At 51.7% G+C, this 19922-nt stretch overlaps 1 protein-coding gene across 5 annotated transcripts in view; it reads right to left on the minus strand.

Moving 5' to 3' along the window:
* Window positions 1-19922, minus strand: part of ATG4C (autophagy related 4C cysteine peptidase) — a 55697-nt gene that overhangs the window by 22300 nt on the left and 13475 nt on the right. For 4 of the 5 annotated variants that reach the window (XM_029083326.1, XM_001514320.4, XM_029083324.2 and 1 more), the window contains 7 exons: window positions 18653-18736; window positions 17666-17899; window positions 15494-15824; window positions 10314-10384; window positions 7769-7905; window positions 2846-2924; window positions 2090-2166 (listed from right to left, as the gene is read on the minus strand). In XM_029083326.1, the coding sequence (XP_028939159.1) occupies window positions 2090-2166; window positions 2846-2924; window positions 7769-7905; window positions 10314-10384; window positions 15494-15824; window positions 17666-17899; window positions 18653-18736 (1013 nt within the window). The remainder of the gene's footprint in view (window positions 1-2089; window positions 2167-2845; window positions 2925-7768; window positions 7906-10313; window positions 10385-15493; window positions 15825-17665; window positions 17900-18652; window positions 18737-19922) is intronic. The other variant, XM_029083328.2, reaches the window with a different exon arrangement.

Below are 19922 nucleotides of genomic sequence, written 5' to 3' on the forward strand. Positions count from 1 at the left end.
TGGCTCCGTGGAAGAAGCCCGGGCTTAGGAGTCAGAGGTCGCGGGCTCTTAATCCCAGCTCCGCCACTCGTCAGCTGTGTGACTGTGGGCAAGTTACTTGACTTCTCTGTGCCTCAGTCACCTCACCTGTAAAATGGGGATTAAGACCGGGAGTGAGCCTCACGTGGGACAACCTGATTCCCCTGTATCTGCCCCAGTGCTCAGAACGGTGCTCGGCACATAGCAAGCGCTCAACAAATACCAACATTATTATTATTGCCAGCTGTGTGACCTTGGGCAAGTCACTTCTCTGGGCCTCAGTTAAGTCATCTCTAAAATGGGGATTAAGACCGTGAACCCCGCGTGGGACAACCTGATCACCCCGTATCCCCCCGCCAGCACTTGGAACAGTGCTTGCCACATAGTAAGCGCTTAACAAATACCGGCGTTATTATTATTAAGCGCTTGGGAGGGTACGATAGAGCAGAGTTGGTTACGGTCTAGAGGAGGAGACTTTATGAAGAAATAAATTACAGATATATACATAAATGTCGTGGGGTTGAGGAAAGGGTGAATAAAAGGTACAAATCCAAGCGGGGGGAGGGGGGGGGGGCCGAAGGGAAGGAGCGTGGCCTAATGGATCGAGCCCGGGCCTGCGGGTCAGAGGGACCCGGGTCCTAACCCCGGCTCTGCCACTTATCTGCTGGGTGACCTTGGGCAAGTCACTTCTTGGTGCCTCAGTCCGCTCATCTGTAAAATGGGAATTAAGACTGGGAGCCCCGTGTGGACCCTGAACCGTGGCCGCCCCGATCAGCCTGAATCTAACCCAGTGCCTAGTACGGTGCCCGGCACACAGGAAGCACGTTACAAATACCATAAATTTTTTTAAAAAAAGCAGTCAGGTCTCTCTTGGCCTCCACTTTTTCGACGCCGTCGTTACGACTGCAAACTGCAGGCAGTGTGAGGTGGAAAACGTCACCGTCCCCGCCCCTCCCAACGAAAGCCTCGGTGATTACGGTCGGCCCCGGCCCGCCCCGGCTAACCCGCGATCCGGGAACTACCCTTCGCAACGGGTCGGCCCCGTCGGAAGTACCGATCCGTGCGGCTCGCTTGATTAAAAATGATCAGAGAACAGACAGCCCGTTAAAAGCTGCAACGCCGAGGACCTGAATAAAAACCGAGCACTTGGAAGGTTTCACAGAGGTCCGACTTCCGCCGTCGGAGGGCGGGACGCTCCGCGGGCAATCAGGGGTATTTATATTCAAGTATGCACCGTGTACAGTCGGCAGCACGGCGTAGTGCGGAGCGGCGCGGGGTAGTGGGTAGAGCCCGGGGCCTGGGAGTCAGAAGGTCGCGGGTCCTAACGCCGCCTCTGCCCCGTGTCTGCCGGGTGACCTTGGGCAAATCACTTCACCTGTCTGGGCCTCGGTTCCCCTATCCGGAAAACGGGCAGCGACCGTGTCCCAGCGCTCGGAACAGCGCCTGGCACGGAGTGAGCGCTTAACAAATACCATCGTTATTATCGTCATTATTACAGAGCACTGTACCGAGCGCTCGGGAGAGCCCCTGAACGAAACAGTAGCAAAGAGCCAACAACTGAATCTCAAACCGGTCGAAGCTTTGGACGTTACTCCGAGGAGTAGCGATCAAGTCTACCTATTCTCCTGAAAGCAAAGTGAACCAAAATGTCAATTATTTAGCGATACGTACATAATCCTTACCCCAGTTCATCCTTCTAATCCCCCCCCCCCCCGGCCCCGTTTTCTGGTCCTCTTCTCTTTTCTTAACACGTCTAGCATTTTGAGGTCCTCGGGACTGCCTTTTCTAGAAAATTGCTTGGCGATTTGATCATTTATTTTGGAGGCTCGCTACTTTATAACAAGATAGAGACAAAGATAAATGAAGGCCTCCGTCTACCATAAATTAAAATTGTGCATCAAGCATTTAACCTTTGGTCATTTTTGTTGATTATGGTTCTATAAGGAGTAAAACGATGATGAATAACAGGTAACTGTAATTTCAGGAAAACACAGCTAGGTTGAACGTCCCTCAATAATTAGCGTTTGATTCATACGGGAAGAAAACAGTGCCAGCTCTTTATCCACAGTACCTCAAGAGGGAAATCCTTTATGCTGACATCTACAAAAGATTGGCAGTAATGAGGATCCATGTAAATCAAACTGTCATCTACAAGGACAAAACAGAAGACAAGTAATTCAAAAAACACCTTATTATTACACTGCTTACAATCCAATTTCTATGCAGAACAGCTGCAAAAAAAAAAAAAAAAAAAGAAGAAGAGGGAAGGCACAGATTGCCAGGCTGATATTCATCGACTGAAACATAGGTTTTCACAGGACAGATTAACTTCTGCATAATCAAATATGCTTGTATAAGCAGAATTTTTATAAAGTGATGAGACTGTCATTTAATTTTTGGTGATCAAATTACTTTTACAAACACACAATTATATTCTAGAGTTTGCAGATGAAAAATGTAGAGCGCTACTTCACTCTGACAGGAGGAACATATTGCTTGTCATTTCATCATCAAAGTAGCACCGCTGCAACGGGGAAAAAGTAAATATGTAAATAGGAACTGCCAGGCTGAAGCCGCAGCGGCTTCTAAAGTTTTGGGAGACCAATAAATTACCCCTTGTTTATGCAACGAGGGAAATTAAACGTACATTTTAGAGAATCCAATTATTTTACGGGCCAGATGACAAATGAATGGACTTTGGCGAGCCTGATGAATTAATAAGGTACTCGTTCTGCTATTTTAATCATTCGGTTTCCGGTGATCCCATATTAACTTCCCGGCTCTTTAAAGACAACGGCGCAGAGGCATACCTGACGAAATCACTAACCTTGAAATCCAGCGAAGTAATACGACTGCTTAGGTTTGCCTCCGATAATGCCCACGCAGTATTCCAGGCTTAAAATTCCCTGCCGAGAGAAACGGATTCAGCTCCGTGAGTCAACAGGAGAACGCGGGTTCATCGAAGAGGAGTAACGGTACGACCTCGTTACGGCGGCAGCGGCTGAAACCCGACACACCGTGGGGGGATCTCTATCGAGAAGCAGCGTGGCTCAGTGGAAAGAGCCCGGGCTTTGGAGTCAGAGGTCGTGGGTTCCGATCCCGGCTCCGCCACTCGTCAGCTGGGTGACTGTGGGCGAGGCACTTCGCTTCTCGGTGCCTCGGTTACCTCGTCTGTAAAATGGGGATTAACGGCGAGCCTCACGGGGGACAACCTGGTGACCCCGTATCTACCCCGGCGCTTAAAACAGAGCTCTGCACATAGTGAGCGCTTGACAAATACCGACGTTATTATTATTATTATTATTATGATAAAAATCCAGACTGTCAGAAACACAAGGCGCCACAACTTTCTTGCCCTTTCTCAGAAACACTTCAGAGCGGGGTAATGGGCAACAGATCAAACGGTTCCCTCGTAACCGGGAAAAAATTCCTGCTCCTCCCCAAGCGGGAGAAGGGGGCTCAATGCTTTGGGCTGTCCCCGTGCCTTAGAGGTTTTCTCTAAGTGAGGCACTTAACTTCTCTGTGCCTCACTTACCTCATCTGCAAAATGGGGATTAAGACCGTGGGACAACCCGATTCCCCTGTATCTCCCCCAGCGCTTAGAACAGTGCTCTGCACAGAGTAAGCGCTTGACAGATACCGACGTTATTATAGTAAGCGCTAACCGATACCGCAATTATGATTATTATCGCTATTGCGGACGTGCGGCAGAGCTGGGATTCGAACTCGCGTCCTCCGCCTCCCAGGCCCGGGCTCTTTCCACTAGACCACGCCGCTTCCCTAGAGACTAAAGACGAAAGGAATTTCGTGTCCCGCGTGAAAAGGTCTTCTCTTCCGTTCCCGGCCCCTCCTAGTTGCAGAGAAAATCTGCCCATTTAGGTCTAGACTTTTCTACAGAGGTAGCTTGGCGTAGCGGCGAGAGCCCGGGTTCGGGAGTCAGAGGTCGTGGGGAGAAGCAGCCTGGCTCAGTGGAAAGAGCCCGGGCTGGGGAGTCGGAGGTCATGGGTTCTAATCCCGGCTGCGCCACTTGTCAGCTGGGTGACCGTGGGCGAGTCACCTCACTTCTCTGGGCCTCGGTTCCCTCATCTGTAAAATGGGGATGGAGACCGGGAGCCCCACGTGGGACAACCCAATTCCCCTATGTCTACCCCAGCGCTTAGAACAGTGCTTGGCACATAGTAAGCGCTTAACAGATACCAACATAATTATCATCATTAATCCCGGCTCCGCCACTTCTCAGCTGTCTGCCTCTGGGCAGCCCACTTAAGTACTCTGGGCCTCAGTTCCTTCATCTGTAAAATGGGAATGAAGACTGTGAGCCCCACCTGGGACAACCCGATGACCCTGTATCTACCCCAGCGCTTAGAACAGTGCTTGGCACATGATGAGCGCTTAACGAATACCATCGCTACTGTTATTCAGTGCTTAGAACAGCGGTTGGCACATAGTAAGCGCTTACCGAATACCATCGTAACGTCCTGAGCCGAAGAGGGTGGATGACATTACGTGTGGGTCAGGAACCGTGACCGACCCGATGACCCTGTGTCTACCTCAGCGCTCAGGACAGTGCTTGGCACATAGTAAATGCCTACCAAATACTAATATCATTGCTATCATTATTGGTATTATTTTTGTTACAACCCCGTAAGAATGTTAATTGAATGTCTTTTCCGAAAAGGAAAACAGCAATACTTCAGAATGATTTCCGTAGTGGCTCAGTGGAAAGAACCTGGGCCTGGGAGTCGGAGGGCTCGGGTTCTAATCCCGGCTCCGCCATTTGCTGTGTGACCTTGGGCAAGTCGCTTCACTTCTCTGTGCCTCAGTGACCTGATCTGCAAAAACAGGGATTAAAGAATGTGAGCCCCACGTGGGACGATCTGATTATCCTGTATCTGCCCCAGCGCTTAGAAAGGTGCTCTGCACACAGTGAGCGCTTAACAAATACCATGATTATTATATTTACTCATATACTCGTCTACATCACATAATTGTCCCACCCCAATTTTTGAAGAAGAAAAGATTGGGGTTTTTTGGGGTCACCTAATTGTAACGGGCGTCGTGGGCAGGAGGAGAGTCATCAGAAGAGTGAGAATGTGGGAGGGGCTTATTCCCTGAGCGCATCTGAATGCAGCATTTGGGAAATTGCAAAAGAAGATCTCACCGAGCCCTCTTACCTTTCTCTTCTTTCTCCCACCTTTTCCTCCTCTTTTTTTCCCTTTTTTCTCCTCCTCCCCCTAATGGCAGTCTCACCCCCGTTTTAATGTTACAAGGTTACGACGATTATCATCATTATGCTCTCTGTTAAGCGCTTACTATGTGCCGAGCACCGTTCTAAGCGCTGGGACAGATACAAGGTAAACCGATGGTCCCACGTGGGGCTCACTGTCTTAATCCCCGTCTTGCAGTTAAGGTACCTGAGGCCCCGAGAAGTGACGTGACTTGCCCCAAGTCACACAGCTGCTAAGCGGCGGAGCCGGGATTCGAACTCATGTCCTCCGGCTCCCAAGTCCGGGCTCTTTCCACGAAGCCACGTCGCGAGGCCCGGAAAGGTTAAGTGACCTGCCCAAGGTCACGCAGCAGACAAAACTACAGTTAGGACCACGCTGGGCTACTGGAAGGAAAGTTAAAAAGTTCACAAAGAGCAGCCAGTACACCGTCCCGCCAGACGTCTCTGGTGCTCCTACTGGAGCCGGGGTACTGGACTGGACTATTTGGTCTAATGGTCTTTCGAAATTATTTTGAATTTATAAATATTTAAATCGATGTAATGTAATAGTGAGCCCTTAACAAAATACCGACACTAAAATCTAGATTTTTGACGAGTCCATCTGATCAACAGCCTCATCCATCAGAGTCACCATCGATTAGACCGTGAGCCCGTCATCGGGCAGGGATCGTCTCCATCTGTTGCCCAACGGTCCGTTCCAAGCGCTTAGTCCAGTGCTCTGCACATAGTCAGCGCTCACTAAATACTATTGAACGAATGAAGGAATGAAAGATACAAGATAATTGGGTTGGCTACAGTCCCCGTCCCACAGAGGCCTCACGGTCTTAATCCCCATTTTCCAGATGAGGTCACTGAGGCAAAAAGAAATTAGGTGACTTGCCCGAGATCACAAGAGAAGCAGCGTGGCTCAGTGGAAAGCGCCCGGCCCTGGGAGTCAGAGGTCATGGGTTCTAATCCCGGCTCCGCCGCTTGTCAGCTGTGTGACTTTGGGCAGGTCACGTAGCTTCTCTGGGCCTCAGTTACCTCATCTGCCAAATGGGGATGAAGCCTGCGAGCCCCATGTGGGACGACCCGATCGTCCTGTATCCCCCAGCGCTTAGAACAGTGCTTTGCACAGAGTGAGCGCTTAACAAGTACCATCGTTACTTATTATTATTATTACTAAATAGCAGACGTGTGCTTAGTATGGTGCTCTGCCCGTAGTTAGCACTCCATAAATACAATCGAAGGAAGTGGCAGAGCTGGAATTAGAACCCCGATCCTGACTCCCAAACCTGTGGGAGTGGTGTAAGAGGCGCTGACGGGATCCCACATCCTAGCATCCCGGAATGGGCAAGAAGTCATCAGCTTCCCGCTAATTAAATCGATGGTGGTATTTATTGAGTGCCTCCTGGGTTCCGAGCACTGAATCAGACACTGGGAGAGTACAGCGCGGTAGAGTCGACCGACGTGTTCCCTAACCACAAGGAGCCTTGCGGTTTAATGGGGGAGGCGGGTGTCAGAATGAATTACTCATCAGCTAAATGGGAGAGTATAAGGACATGTACATAAATATGGTGGGGTGACAAGTCACTTCACTTCTCTGTGCCTCAGTTACCTCGTCTGCAAAATGGGGATTCAAGCTGTGAGCCCCAGGTGGGGCAGGGACCGTGTCCAACTGGATCGCCTTGAATCTATCCCAGCTCTTAGAACAGTGCTCGGCACGTAGTAAGCGCTTAAATACCATCATCATCATTATTATTTAGCATTTACCGTGTACACAGCCCTGACTAAACGCTTGGGAGCGTACAATATTACAGACACGTTGCCTGCCCACGACGGCCTTACAGTCTTGAGGCGGAGTAAGCCCTTAATCGAAAAAACCTCTAGCACTAGAAACTCATTCCTACCATCCTCGGCACTTTTGTACACGTATTTATTCAACTGTGAGTTATTTAGTTACGACTCTTTCTAGCCAAATATTTATTTTGGTCTCCCTCAGACTGTAAATGCCTCTCTTCATTTGGTAATTCTGTATTTCCTAAGCCCCTAGTACAGCACACCGAGTGGGAATTCACTAAATCCCACCGCTACCCATCCTCATTCTTCCCTTGAAATGAACTTTGACAAGCCATCTCAGCGCCCTCACGTGCTCTTAGGAATGAAAGAAATCCCCTAGTTAGAGAAAACCAAGGCAGTCTGTTTCACTAACTGCTTCTCTCACGTTTCACGACGACGCAGAGGCGCTGCCCTTTCACCCGCAAATCCCCACATCGGATCGTAACTAGGATTCTGCCTGCCCTGGCGTCTGAACTTCCACGGCGGCTCTGCGGCTCACGGCGGCCAAGAGACCCCCCTCTTTCCGAAGGCTCGGTGCTCTTCGGGTGCCCCTGGTTTTTTTTAACACTGAAATGTAAAATCTCCCTCCGGTCGAACTTTACGGCCCACGGCCGCAGAGCGGGCGCCGCAAATTTAACAGTTTTGAACATTTCCTTCCAGTATCTGCGAGGCTTGGGGGAGAACGACGGGGCTCTTCTGTCGTACCTTTACAAATTCTAAATAGTCTATGTTGGTCCTCTCCCCTCCCAGCCGCACAGGAACTAAGATGAGGACAGCTTTGTCGTCCGTTTTACCGGAGTCCGTAGACGCCCGCAGCTTATCGGTTACGTCGGAATTGTAAACTGAAAGAGAGCCAAGGGATACGCATTAGGGTGGGGGAAGGACGGGCGATCCTCGATTTCTCTCCCCGCTTCTCCTTGCCCTGGTGCATCTGGGCGCTTCATCTCATCTCCAGCATCGCTGATCGAGAACGCCCCACCACTTCTTCAGATCTTCATTCTATTTATTGCCATCTTGATTCTATTTACTGCCGTCATTCTCGTCCGTCTCCCCCGATTAGACCGTAAGCCCGTCAAGAGGGCGGGGACCGTCTCTCCCTGTTGCCGATTTGTCCGTTCCAAGCGCTCGGTCCAGTGCTCTGCGCATAGTAAGCGCTCAATAAATACTAGTGAATGAATGAAAATAAGCGATAAAAACCGGGAAAAAACCAGACGCACCGAAAATTCCCCAAGCTTGTCCTCCCACCGGGCATGGGTGAACTTCTCCACCCCGCCCGCACTGATTTGGTTGCCGAAAGCCGCCGTCACCGTCACCATCCTTTTCTTCTCGTCCGTCAGCTAAATCCCCCATCTGGACCGTGGTCGCCCGTCCTCCGGATCCCGTTCCCTGACAGAGAGGGCCGGCTTCGGACGTTAAGCGGGCGAGGCGACTGCCTGGGGCCCGCGGTGTCAGCGGTTTTAACATTTTGAAAACGCAGGGCCCTCGGAAGGTCCCGGCGTGGCCCGGCGGAGACGGCCCGGGCCCGGGAGTCAGAAGGTCGGGGGTTCTAATCTCGGCTCTGCCACCTCATTCAGTAGTATTTACCGAGCGCTTACTATGTGCAGAGCACTGTCCTAAGCGCTTGGAATGGACGAATCGGTAACAGAGAGAGACGGTCCCTGCCCTTTGACGGGCTTACAGCCACTTGGCTGCTCTGTGACCTTGGGCAAGTCGCTTCACTTCTCTGGGCCTCGGTTCCTTCATCTGTAAAATGGGGATGAAGCCTGGGAGTCCAGTGTGGGACAGGGACTGTGTTCAGACGGATTAGCTTGTACCTACCCCCATCGTTTAGTACAGTGCCTGGCATATGGTAAGCACTTAGATGTCATTTTAAAAAACAAAGAACCCTTTCTCCAGGGGCCCTCCCCTCTCCCATCTCCTGTTTCTCCTTTTTCCTCCCACTTCATTCCGGTCAGATGACCCCTCCTCTCGATTCTCATATTGTTTTTTTCGGCCTTTGGTTCTTCCTCCGTATTGCCTTTCCCACTCACCCAGCCTTCTCCCTTCATTTAAATTCAATTTATAGCCCTCCTCCTCCTCTTCTGGAAACTCCACCACTCGACTTCTAGAACCCGGTGCTGGTATCCCCCACGAAGCAAGTTCAGCACTTCCTCTTCTTCGCATCGCCCTCCCCCCCCGCTTTATAATCTAAAAGACATCCGTAAAAGTGCCAGAAGCCTCTTTAGGAATTTGACGTCGGGGTCCCATTCCCTTCGAATGCCAGCTCCCGCGAACCAGGGCCGTCGTTATCGGCTGCCCGGGGCACCGGGGGGCAATCGTGCGTAACGAAACAAGAACAAGAAGGGACAGGCACACGCGCGCACGTACACACGTGAAACGTGAACAGATGTCACTTGATATGAATCTGAGGAAAAATCTCAAGCTTCCGTCTCACCCCCGCAGTGGAGTTCCAGAATAATCTTCGCCCGTTAGTTATTAAACCGCGGCTCTAATGAATATTCCCCAACTGGCGAAACCAGGGCACTCTGAGCCCTGTGGATTGATTGCCTCGCGAGGCGGAGAATTCACTGAAACACGGCAACAGCCAGATAACCTGAAAAATGCATTTATCGTAATCCTATCTGGCACGTATTTGGCGCCTCTTTAGAGTTTATCCCAGGGTGCTTCTCCTTCAAGCTACAAAACATCACCCTAATGAGATATTCCTCAGAGTTTTTCTCTTCCGTCAGTCGCCGAGACCAAATGACTCCAGATTTTCTGACTTTCCCCGTGTGAGAAGCAGCCGGTGGTGTGGCTAGGGCATGTCAGGAGGTCACGGGTTCTGATCCCGGCTCCGCCACATGTCTGCTAGGTGACCTTGGCCAAGTCACTTCTCTGCGCCTCCGCGACCCCTTCTGTAAAACGGGGATGAGAGGGTGAACCCCATGAGGGACGGAGACTGTGTCCAACCCAATTTGCTCGGATCCGCCCCGTCGCTTAATACGGCGCTTGGCACGTAGTAAGAGTTGAACGATTACATCGATTAGTATCATTATCCTTACTATTATTACTAAAACAAAAAACCGATACTTGTTCCCGTGGTGGAATTCTGTTTGGCGATTTAACGTCGCTGCTATTAGAGAGTTCCCAGGGGAGATGTCAGAGTGGGTGGACTGGATTCATTCATTCATCGAGCGCTTACTGTGCGCAAAGCACCGTACTGAGCAACTGGGAGAGAACTGGGTGGAAACGAGGTCACCGCAGCACCTACCTGTACAATCTTGTGCAACGTAAACAGTTAATCCTTGTAAATCAGGGTGTCTCACTTCTTCAACTGCTTTTCTGAGTAAAAATACACAAAAGCACAACTTTCCTTTAGAGCACGGCCCATTAGAGCAAATTCGGAGACGACGCTTTAACTTGAGCCCGGGTTTTTCCGGCCCTCCCGCTGTCCGGAGAGGTGTCTCTCAGGTGACTTCTGCCTCCGGGTCTCCTCTCTGTCAGTCAGCGGGTCCATCGTTATTTACTGAGCACTTCCCGTGTGCACAGCGCTACACTAGGCCTTTGGGAGACTAATAATATAATAATAATAATGGTACTTACGCGCTTACTATGTGCCAAGCGCCGTTCTAAGCCTGGTGTAGTTGCAAGTCAATCAGGTTGGGCACCACCCCTGTCCCACATGGGGCTCACGGTCTCAAATCCCCGTTTTACAGACCGAGGCACAGAGAAGTGACGTGACTTGCTCAAGGTCACACGGCAGACCAAGGGTGGAGCCGGAATCAGAACCCATGACCTTCCGAGCTCCGACCGCTTCGCCATGCTGCTTCTCGGAAAGTATAACACAACAAGAGACAGGCATGTTCCCTGCACGTGATGGATGAGCTTACAGTCTGTGCAGTGAGAGCGAGGTCTATAAATTCCACGGTACAAGTACAAAACCCCTGGGAGGACCTGGGTTCTGATCCCGGCTCTGCCACTCGTCGGCCGTGCGACTGTGGGCGGGTCGCTTCGCTTCTCTGGGCCTCAGTTCCCTCATCTGGAAAATGGGGATTAACTGTGAGCCTCACGGGGGACGACCTGATGACCCCGTATCTACCCCAGCGCTTAGAACCGTGCTCGGCACATAGCAAGCGCTTTACAAATACCAACATTATCATTATTATTAATCCCGGCTCTGCTGTGTGACCTGGGGCAAGTCACTTAACTTCTCTGTGCCCCAGTTTCCTCATCTGTAAAATGGGGATTTGATCCCTGATGTCCCTCCTACTCAGACCCCACGGGGGACGGGGACTGTATCTGACCCGATTAACTTGTCCGTCCGTCTCCCCCGACGAGACCGCGAGCCCGTCGACGGGCAGGGATCGTCTCTATCTGTTGCCGGATCGTCCGTTCCGAGCGCTCAGTACAGGGCTCTGCGCATAGTAAGCGCTCAATGAATACCACTGAATGAATGAACTCGTATCTGTTCCTGCGCTTAGAACAAGTGCTTGACACATAATGAGCCCTTAACGCATATAACAGTAATAATAATAATAATAATAATATCGGTGGTCAAAGCTGTTCCTTTTGTAACCGTAACATCGAAGTAGAGGGGCCCTGAGCCAGGTGTCACTGAATTTTGGGGAAAACTTTTCACATTTATTTTATAGAGCACTTCCACGGAACTGAAAACGGCCTTTCTTTGCTCGCGTATTAGGCGATATTGTTGAAATCATTCATTCGTGCAATAGTATTTATTGAGCGCTTACCGTGCGCAGAGCACTGTACGAAGCGCTTGCAATGGACGGATCGGCAACAGATAGAGACGGTCGTCCAGGGCCGACACTTTCTGCCCGTCCATTTCTAGACAGTGAGCCCGCTGTTGGCTAGGGATTGTCTCTATCTGTTGCCCGACTGTAATAATAATAATAATGTCGGTATCTGTTAGGCGCTTACTCTGTGCCGAGCACCGTTCTGAGCGCCGGGGGAGATACGGGGTCATCGGGTTGATCCCACGTGAGGCGCACGGTCTTCATCCCCATTTTACAGATGAGGGTCACTGAGGCCCAGAGAAGCGAAGTGACGCGCCCGCAGTCCCACAGCTGACAAGCGGCAGAGCCGGGATTCGAACCCGTGACCCCCGGCTCCCAAGCCCGGGCTCTTTCCACCGAGCCACGCTGCTTCTCCAAGCGGCTGTCCGAACACTTTAACGCGGTGCTCTGCACACGGTAAGCGCTCACTAAATGCGATTGAATGAATATCTACGCACCCTTCTGTCCCGCTCCTTCCTCTGGGCCTCAGTTCCCTCATCTGTCAAATGGGGATTAAGACCGTGCGGCGCCACGTGGGAAAGGGACCGCGTCCCACCCGATTCGCTTGCATCTCCCCCGGCGCTTAGAACACGTAGCGGGCTTTCTAACACGGAGTAAATGCTTCCCAAACAGCCCTGTTAGGATTATTAGGTGTTTAGGACTATCTGAAAAGGTTCTCGAGGGATGTGGACTGGCACGCGGGTCTAACGGGAGTCTACTGCGAGGCCAGTCACGATGACGTGTGGCTTTGCTTGCCTGCCATCCCGACGACGGACGATTTCTCCGGAGCCGCCCCGGATCTCGGTGCCGAGACGGCAGGTCGAGGATGTGCTACCCATCTGTCCATTCCAAGTGCTTACTACAGTGCTCTGCACGTAGGAAGCGCTCAATAAACTGACTCTATCTATTTGCAGTCGTTTTAACGAGATGCTCGTCCCCTCGATTCTATTCAGTGCTTAGTACAGTGCTCTGCACGTAGGAAGCGCTCAATAAACTGATTCTATCTATTTGCAGTCGTTTTAACGAGATGCTCGTCCCCTCGATTCTATTTATCGCTATCGTTCTCGTCTGTCCGTCTCCCCCGATCAGACCGTGAGCCCGTCAGAGGGCGGGGACTGTCTCTCTCCGTTACCGATCTGTCCATTCCAAGCGCTTAGTACAGTGCTCTGCACATAGTGAGCGCTCGATAAATACTATTGAATGAATAAATACTATTGAATGAATGATTGTGCTACACAAATGATGCGTTTAGGCAATCTATTCGTCATACCTTTTCTCCCTCCTGCTTAGACTGTGAGCCCCACGCGGGACAGGGACGATGCCCAACCTGATCCTCTTGCATCTAACCCCAGTGCTCAGTACAGTGTTTGGCACGTAGGAAGCAGTCGACGATACCACCGTTATCGGTAGTAGGAGTTAAATTCTCGCTTCCAAACACATAGCTGCATTTTGCTTTTAGTGCATAGGGAACTCGCTGAACGAGGACAGGCCTAAATCTAGACCAGTTTTCAAAATCAGGCGGCCGAGTGGCTAGAGCCCGGGCCCGGGAGTCAGGAGGACCCGGGTTCTCATCCCGGCTCTGCCGCTCGTCTGGCGTGTGACCTTGGGCGACTCGCCTCTCTGGGCATCGGCTTCCTCGTCTGTAAACGGGGATTAAGACTGGGAGCCCGAGGTGGGACAGGGGATGTGTCCAACCCGCTTAGCTTGTATCTAACCCCGGCACTTAGAACAGTGCTTAGGACAGTGAGCGTTTTACTATTATTTATAGCGGTTATAATAATTACTATTCATACTAAACTAATAATAATAATGTTGGTATCTGTTAAGCGCTTACTCTGTGCAGAGCGCTGTTCTAAGCGCCGGGGTAGATACAGGGTAACCAGGTTGTCCTGTGTGACGCTCACAGTTGATCCTCATTTTACAGATCTGTATTTGTTTAATAGCTTCATTGAACGGTTGTGTAATTTGTCACAAACTGTTTGCAGTTGTAACAGTTACTATGATTATTGAGTGCTTTAAGGAGTTTCGGCAGCTCCGGCTCAGCCCCCGCAACGCAGGGAAGCAGCGTGGCTTAATGGATAGAGCCCGGGCCTGCGAGTGGGAAGATCCTGGGTTCTAATCCCGGCTCCGCCACTTGTCCGCTGTGTGACCTCGGGCGAGTCGCTTCACTTCCCTGTGCCTCGGTCGCCTCATCTGTAAAACGGGGACTGAGACGGCGAGCCCCACCTGGGACGGGGACTGTGCTCAACCTGATTCGCTTGCATCCACCCCCCTACTTAGAACAGGGCCTGGCACAGAGTAAGCGCTTAACAAATACCACAATTATTATCATCATTCTCTACGCCTCAGTTATCTCATCCCTCAAAAGGTAATAAGACAGTGAGCCCCATAGGGGCCAGGGACTGTGTCCAAATCAATCCAAATCTATATCTACCTCAGCGTTTAGTCCAGTGAGTGCTTAACAAATACCACATGGATTACTATTGGCTTCATTATTTGACGATGACGAAAAAAGACGAGACCAGCTATCTGAATTTTCCCAATCCGGTCTGCGTACATCTGAACGGAGGCTCACGCGAGACGAAGGCCGAACGATCACTCGAAATCGACAGGTCTCTAAATGGAGCGAATTTAGAGCCGCACCTCGCCCTCTTATTCTTGAGTGACATATTCATGATTCAGTTTATGGCAAAATTGGGACCCACATAGAGCGGGTAAGACTATAAAAAACACACACAAAAAACCAAGTAGTATCCCAAGAAATGGCACATAAAAAAGGCAGAGTATAGTGAAATTTGACTTTCGCCTTTTTTCTTTCCACCCGCACTGAATGTCACAGACCCTTTACTTTTACTATGATGTAATTATAATATTAATAGTCCCATACATTTACAGTTCACAAGAATTTGATGTGTGCAAAGAAATGCTGAAAACATCAATTTTAGCTCTGACATTTCATTACACTATCAGTACATTACAGCCCCCGGGGTTACAGTATTAAAAAAAAAAAAATCTATAATGTTATGCATGTTTCAAGGTTGAAAGAGTTGTTAGTTTAGAAGAACATTTCATTAAAGGTAGCCGAAAGCCGGGTCTGGGAGAAACCTTGGACGCTTACTGTTAAAGCCAGAGGCGAACGGGATGGCAAAAAATCTAGCTACTTTTCAATATCTATTTGAAGTAGGATAGGAGTCGGTGCGTTTCAAGGCTCAGACTCTATTACTATTTCTTTTTGATCCCGTGTATTTCACACTCCGCTCGTATTTCTTTGTAATCGGGGGGGAAGCAAATGAGATACAAATGGACTTTATTTTTTTTTTTAATTAAGAGGACTGGGAAATTTGTCCAAATCCACGGAGCCGCGTCACAGTTAAGAAGCAGCGGGGCTGAGCGGATAGGGCCTGGGAGTCGGAAGGACCTGGGTTCTGATCCCGGTTCCGCCACGGGTGTGCTGGGTGACCTGGGCGAAGTCACTTCACTTCTCTGGGCCTCGGTTCCCTCATCTGTAAAATGGGGATTAAGAGGGTGAGCCCCAGGTGGGACCGCGTCCAACGTGATTACCTTGTATCTACGCCAGAGTTTAGAACAGTGCCGAGTAAGCGCTTACCAAGCACCATAACTGTCATTATTATCATTAATGACTAAAAACCAACCTTACCTTAGGATATGGGCGACAACAGCCGGCCCATACCAATCTCCGGCCGTTTTCCCAGACTTCTTTCCGTATTCGGTCAGTTGGTGTAAGCCAAAGTACGTCCGGGGGCTATCGCCAAACCAAGAGATGATCTTGCGGTGGAAACCTTCATTTCTCATTTCGTCACGTACGGAACCCGACCCGCGCGGAGCGTTCCGAGAAGCGGACGGGGGCCTGGGGTCCCTCTCGCCGACCCACGAGGCCTCGAATGAGGCTGTGAGCTTTTTCACGGTGTGAGACGTCCACGATTCGGAGTCTGAGTTCTCCATGTCCAGGGCTGCGGGCCAGGTCCACGCTAGGGTGAAAAGCGAGGATCTGTTTTCCCCTTTCCTAAATATTTAGGCTCTAGCCGCGGAACGCCGACGTCCAGTCAGATCGATAGGCCGCATTTATTCGGAGTTCTAGGCTCGGTGTGCTAATAACTAGAAAACCGGGGAACGAGTGGTCAGCTCTGGAATTAACAGGGGAATCCGGACCAAAGTCACCTCATATCGTACCCTATCACTCGCTGCCGGACTTACAGGATTTCCTCCTTTTCAGTACGTCGGGCTCCAGAAACCTAAGGCAGGGGACTTCACTTCTCTGTGCCTCGGTTAACCCGTCTAGAAAAGAATAACGATGACGTTGCTATTGGTTAAGCGCTTACTAGGTGCGGAGCACCTTTCTAAGCGCTGGGGTAGATACAGGGTCATCAGGTTGTCCCCCGTGAGGCGCGCAGTTAATCCCCATTTGACAGATGAGGTCACCGAGGCACCGAGAAGTGAAGTGACTCGCCCACGGTCGCGCGGCTAACGAGTGGCAGAGCCGGGATTCGGAACCCATGACCTCTGACGCCCGAGCCCGGGCTCTTATCACTGAGCCGCGCTGCTAATTAGGACCGGGACTCCCATATGGGACAGGGACTCTGACCAAACCCGACTATCTTGTATCGACCCCAGCGCTTAGAACAGTGCCTGGCACACAGTAAGCGCTTAACAAATACCACAAACAAACAAAAAAAAGAACACTAGTGAAATCGATTAAAAAACGGAAAAACCGATGTCAACGAATTTGTTTCCGCCGGTGCCAGGCAGAACCAAATTCATTCATTCGGCCGTGTTTACGGACAGCTTACTATGTGCTGAGCATCGTACTAGGCGCTTGGAAAGTACAACACCGCAGATAAAGAGGGACGATCCCTGCCCACAGTGGGCTCACAGTCTGGAGGGGGAAAAACCAAATGGCAGTCGGGGACCAGAAAGGAGGGAAAGGAGGCGGGATCCAATCCCACCTCTTTCCCCCTCCTTCCATTCATTCAATAGTATTTATCGAGCGCTGACTAGGTGCAGAGCACTGGACTAAGCGCTTGGAATGGACAGTTCGGCGACAGATAGAGACGATCCCTGCTCACTGACGGGCTTACGCGCAAGTCCCGGCCACCTGAGGAAGACCCAGGCATTCGGCAGCCTGGCGCCTCTCCCGGAATATCTTTTTTTTTTTAGGCGCTCATTACGTGTCAGGCACCCTTCTAAGCGCTGGGGTAGGCTCAAGCTAATCAGGGCTCACGATCTGGATCCCCATTTTAAAAGGGAGATACCCGGAGGCCCAGAAAAGTGAAGGGGCTTGCCGAAGGTCACGCGGCGGACGTGTGGCAGAGCCGGGATTAGAACCCAGGTCCTTCTGAGTCCCAGGTCCGTAGTTCCCACTCGCTTGCTCGCTCTCTCACACACACACACACACAAAATGCTTTTCTTTTTTTTTTTTTTGCGGGGACGGGGGCAGAGGGGAGAGGGACGGGAGAGAGGAAAGAGCGATTTCCACCGTTCAAACTCGATAAGAACACATTCCCGACCGCCAAAAGGGCCGCCGTGGGATCGCGGCGAGCGTCGAAGGAGTTTCCCGGGCCCTGCGAGGGCTTCTAGGTGAACTCAAACCGCGGGCTTTATGGAATCGGAGCGCCGGGAAATTAGGCTTGTAAAATTAGCGACGACAGACCCGACGCGGTGGGGTGCGCGAGCCGGAGGACAGGCCGGCGAGGACCACGGAGCGCGTCGGAGAGTCAAAGCAAGAGCCCCGCGGCCGTCTCTCGGCGCTGCGCCGGGAAAGCCGGCTGGAGTTGGGGGAGGAGCGATTAAGGGGACGGGGCGAGCCACCTACCTCTCCCGAGAAAATGCAGTACGAGCCCTTGGGCGAGCAACATCTGGCCGGTCCTCAGGGTGCAGCCCCAGCCGCAGTCCGTGGTCAAACCCGAAGCCCCCATCGGGGGGAACTCTTCCCGGTAGGTCAGCCATATCCGCGAGACGAAGTCCTTCCGGAACTCGTCCACGTTCCCGGAGATGACGGCGGGATCCTCCGGGGCCCAGTTGGATCGGACGGGGATCCCGTCGTCCTCTGCAAAACAACCACCGCCGGGCGGGGGGCGTGAGACGTCAGAGAGCCGGGGAGCTGCCGGGGAAGCTAGGCGAAGCGGTCACCCGGTCGTATTTAGCGAGCGCCTACTGGGCGCGGAGAACCGTGCTAAGCAGGGAAGCAGCGCGGCTCAGTGGAAGGGAGCCCGCGCTTGGGGGCCCGGGGGGGGGGGGGGGCATGAGTTCGAATCCCAAGCTCTGCCACTCGTCAGCCGTTCGACCGTGGGCGAGTCCCTTCGCTTCTCTGTGCCTCGGTCCCCTCGTCTGGAAAATGGGGACCAAGACCGTGAGCCTCACGGGGGACGGCCCGCTGACCCTGTGTCTACCCCAGCGCTCAGAGCAGTGCTCCGCACCTAGTAAGCGCTTAACAAATACCGGCATGATTATTCTCATCCCCTGTGGAATCGAGAGGACAGAATGCTTCCACCACTGTATCTTCCTATCTCATTCGCCCGTTCGTTCACTCAGTCTTATTCGCTGAGCGCTTACTGCGTGCGGAGCAGAGCACAATACAGCAACGGACACATTCCCTCCCCACAACGAGCTTCCGGTCTAGAGGGGGAGACAGACATTAATAAAAATGAACAAATCACCTGGGCGCGTCTGCCTCGTGCGACGACGAGAAGGGCAAGAGGGCCTCGATCTAACAAATCCCCGAACGGCTTTATGTGGCAAAGGCCCCTCGACAAACTTCTACAAGTGACTCGGAACGAAAACGGGCTTTAAGGACTTTTACCTTCCGATTTGAAATGGTAACATTTTCCCAGCAGTAACACGGGAGAATTTCTACTAAAATATGTCTTGGTTTTCAAGACCCAACCTAAAAAAAAAATAATAAAATAAGGGAAAAAAGAACAGTGTTCAGTGACTGGAGCGCATCCATTCAGATTTCCCAATCGCGTCTAACTTGGGGCTATCGGCTGCCAGCGGTCGTCTTATATCACCAATAAGCTAAATATCCAGGGGTTTAATAGAAACGGCTCTGTTGACTAATTCGCCTGTCCTCGAGATCCAACGGGCCCGTAAGTGGGATTGCGTCCTCCGCAGGAACGCCCCACCTACTCAAAGAGGGCCCCAACTAGTTTCGAAAGGAGGCCGACAAACCACATTTGAACAGCGGGTGAAACCACCGCTCGGGGAAGTAGAAAGGAGGAGGTCGCAGCCCCGTTTCTTAGATAAGAAGCGGGGAAGCAGCGCGGCTCGGTGGCAGGAGCCCGGGCTTCGGAGCCAGAGGTCGTGAGTTCGACGCCCGGGCCCTGCCACTCGTCAGCTGTGTGACTGTGGGCGAGTCGCTTGGCTTCTCCGGGCCTCAGTTCCCTCATCTGTCAAAGGGGGATTGATCGTGAGCCTCACCTGGGACAACCCGATTCCCCCGTGTCCACCCCGGCGCTTAGAACAGTGCTCGGCACGTAGTGAGCGCTTAGCGAATCCCGACATTTTTTATTATCATTATTAGATAAACCCCCCAAGAGACCACCAACCCACATCAAGCTGGTGGAGAAATGGGCCCGACGCTCTTTCCACACGGCCTTTGGCGGGGGATGTCACGGGTTTTCTAGAGGACCCCTTGAAGGGGAGCGGGAAGGACCTAGCTGCTACTTGCCCTCCTCCAGCGGGGTTAGAGTCACTCAATCGTCTCTACTGAGCGCTTACTGTGGGCAGAGCACTGTACTAAGCGCTTGGAGAGCAACCTTGCGGCGCAAGGTAGTTGGCTGCAGGTGCAGCTGTGTGACTGCGGGCAGGTCACTTAACTTCTCTGAGCCTCAGTGACCTCGTCTGGAAAATGGGGATTAGGACTGTGAGCCTCACGTGGGACGACCTGATGACCCCGTGTACCCTAGGCAGTGCTCCGCACATAGTAAGCGCTTAACAAACACCCACGTTATCATTATTCTTCGCTGTCACCGAAAGGAGCCGCCTCAGCTCAGCTGCATCTCCAAAGTCCATCGCTATCTCCGACGGGGAAAACGAAAACCACTTTTGGAGAGTAAAGAACAGGCCCTGGG

The sequence above is a fragment of the Ornithorhynchus anatinus genome, chromosome 18 (genome assembly GCF_004115215.2).
Source record: "Ornithorhynchus anatinus isolate Pmale09 chromosome 18, mOrnAna1.pri.v4, whole genome shotgun sequence".
Taxonomy (NCBI): domain Eukaryota; kingdom Metazoa; phylum Chordata; class Mammalia; order Monotremata; family Ornithorhynchidae; genus Ornithorhynchus; species Ornithorhynchus anatinus.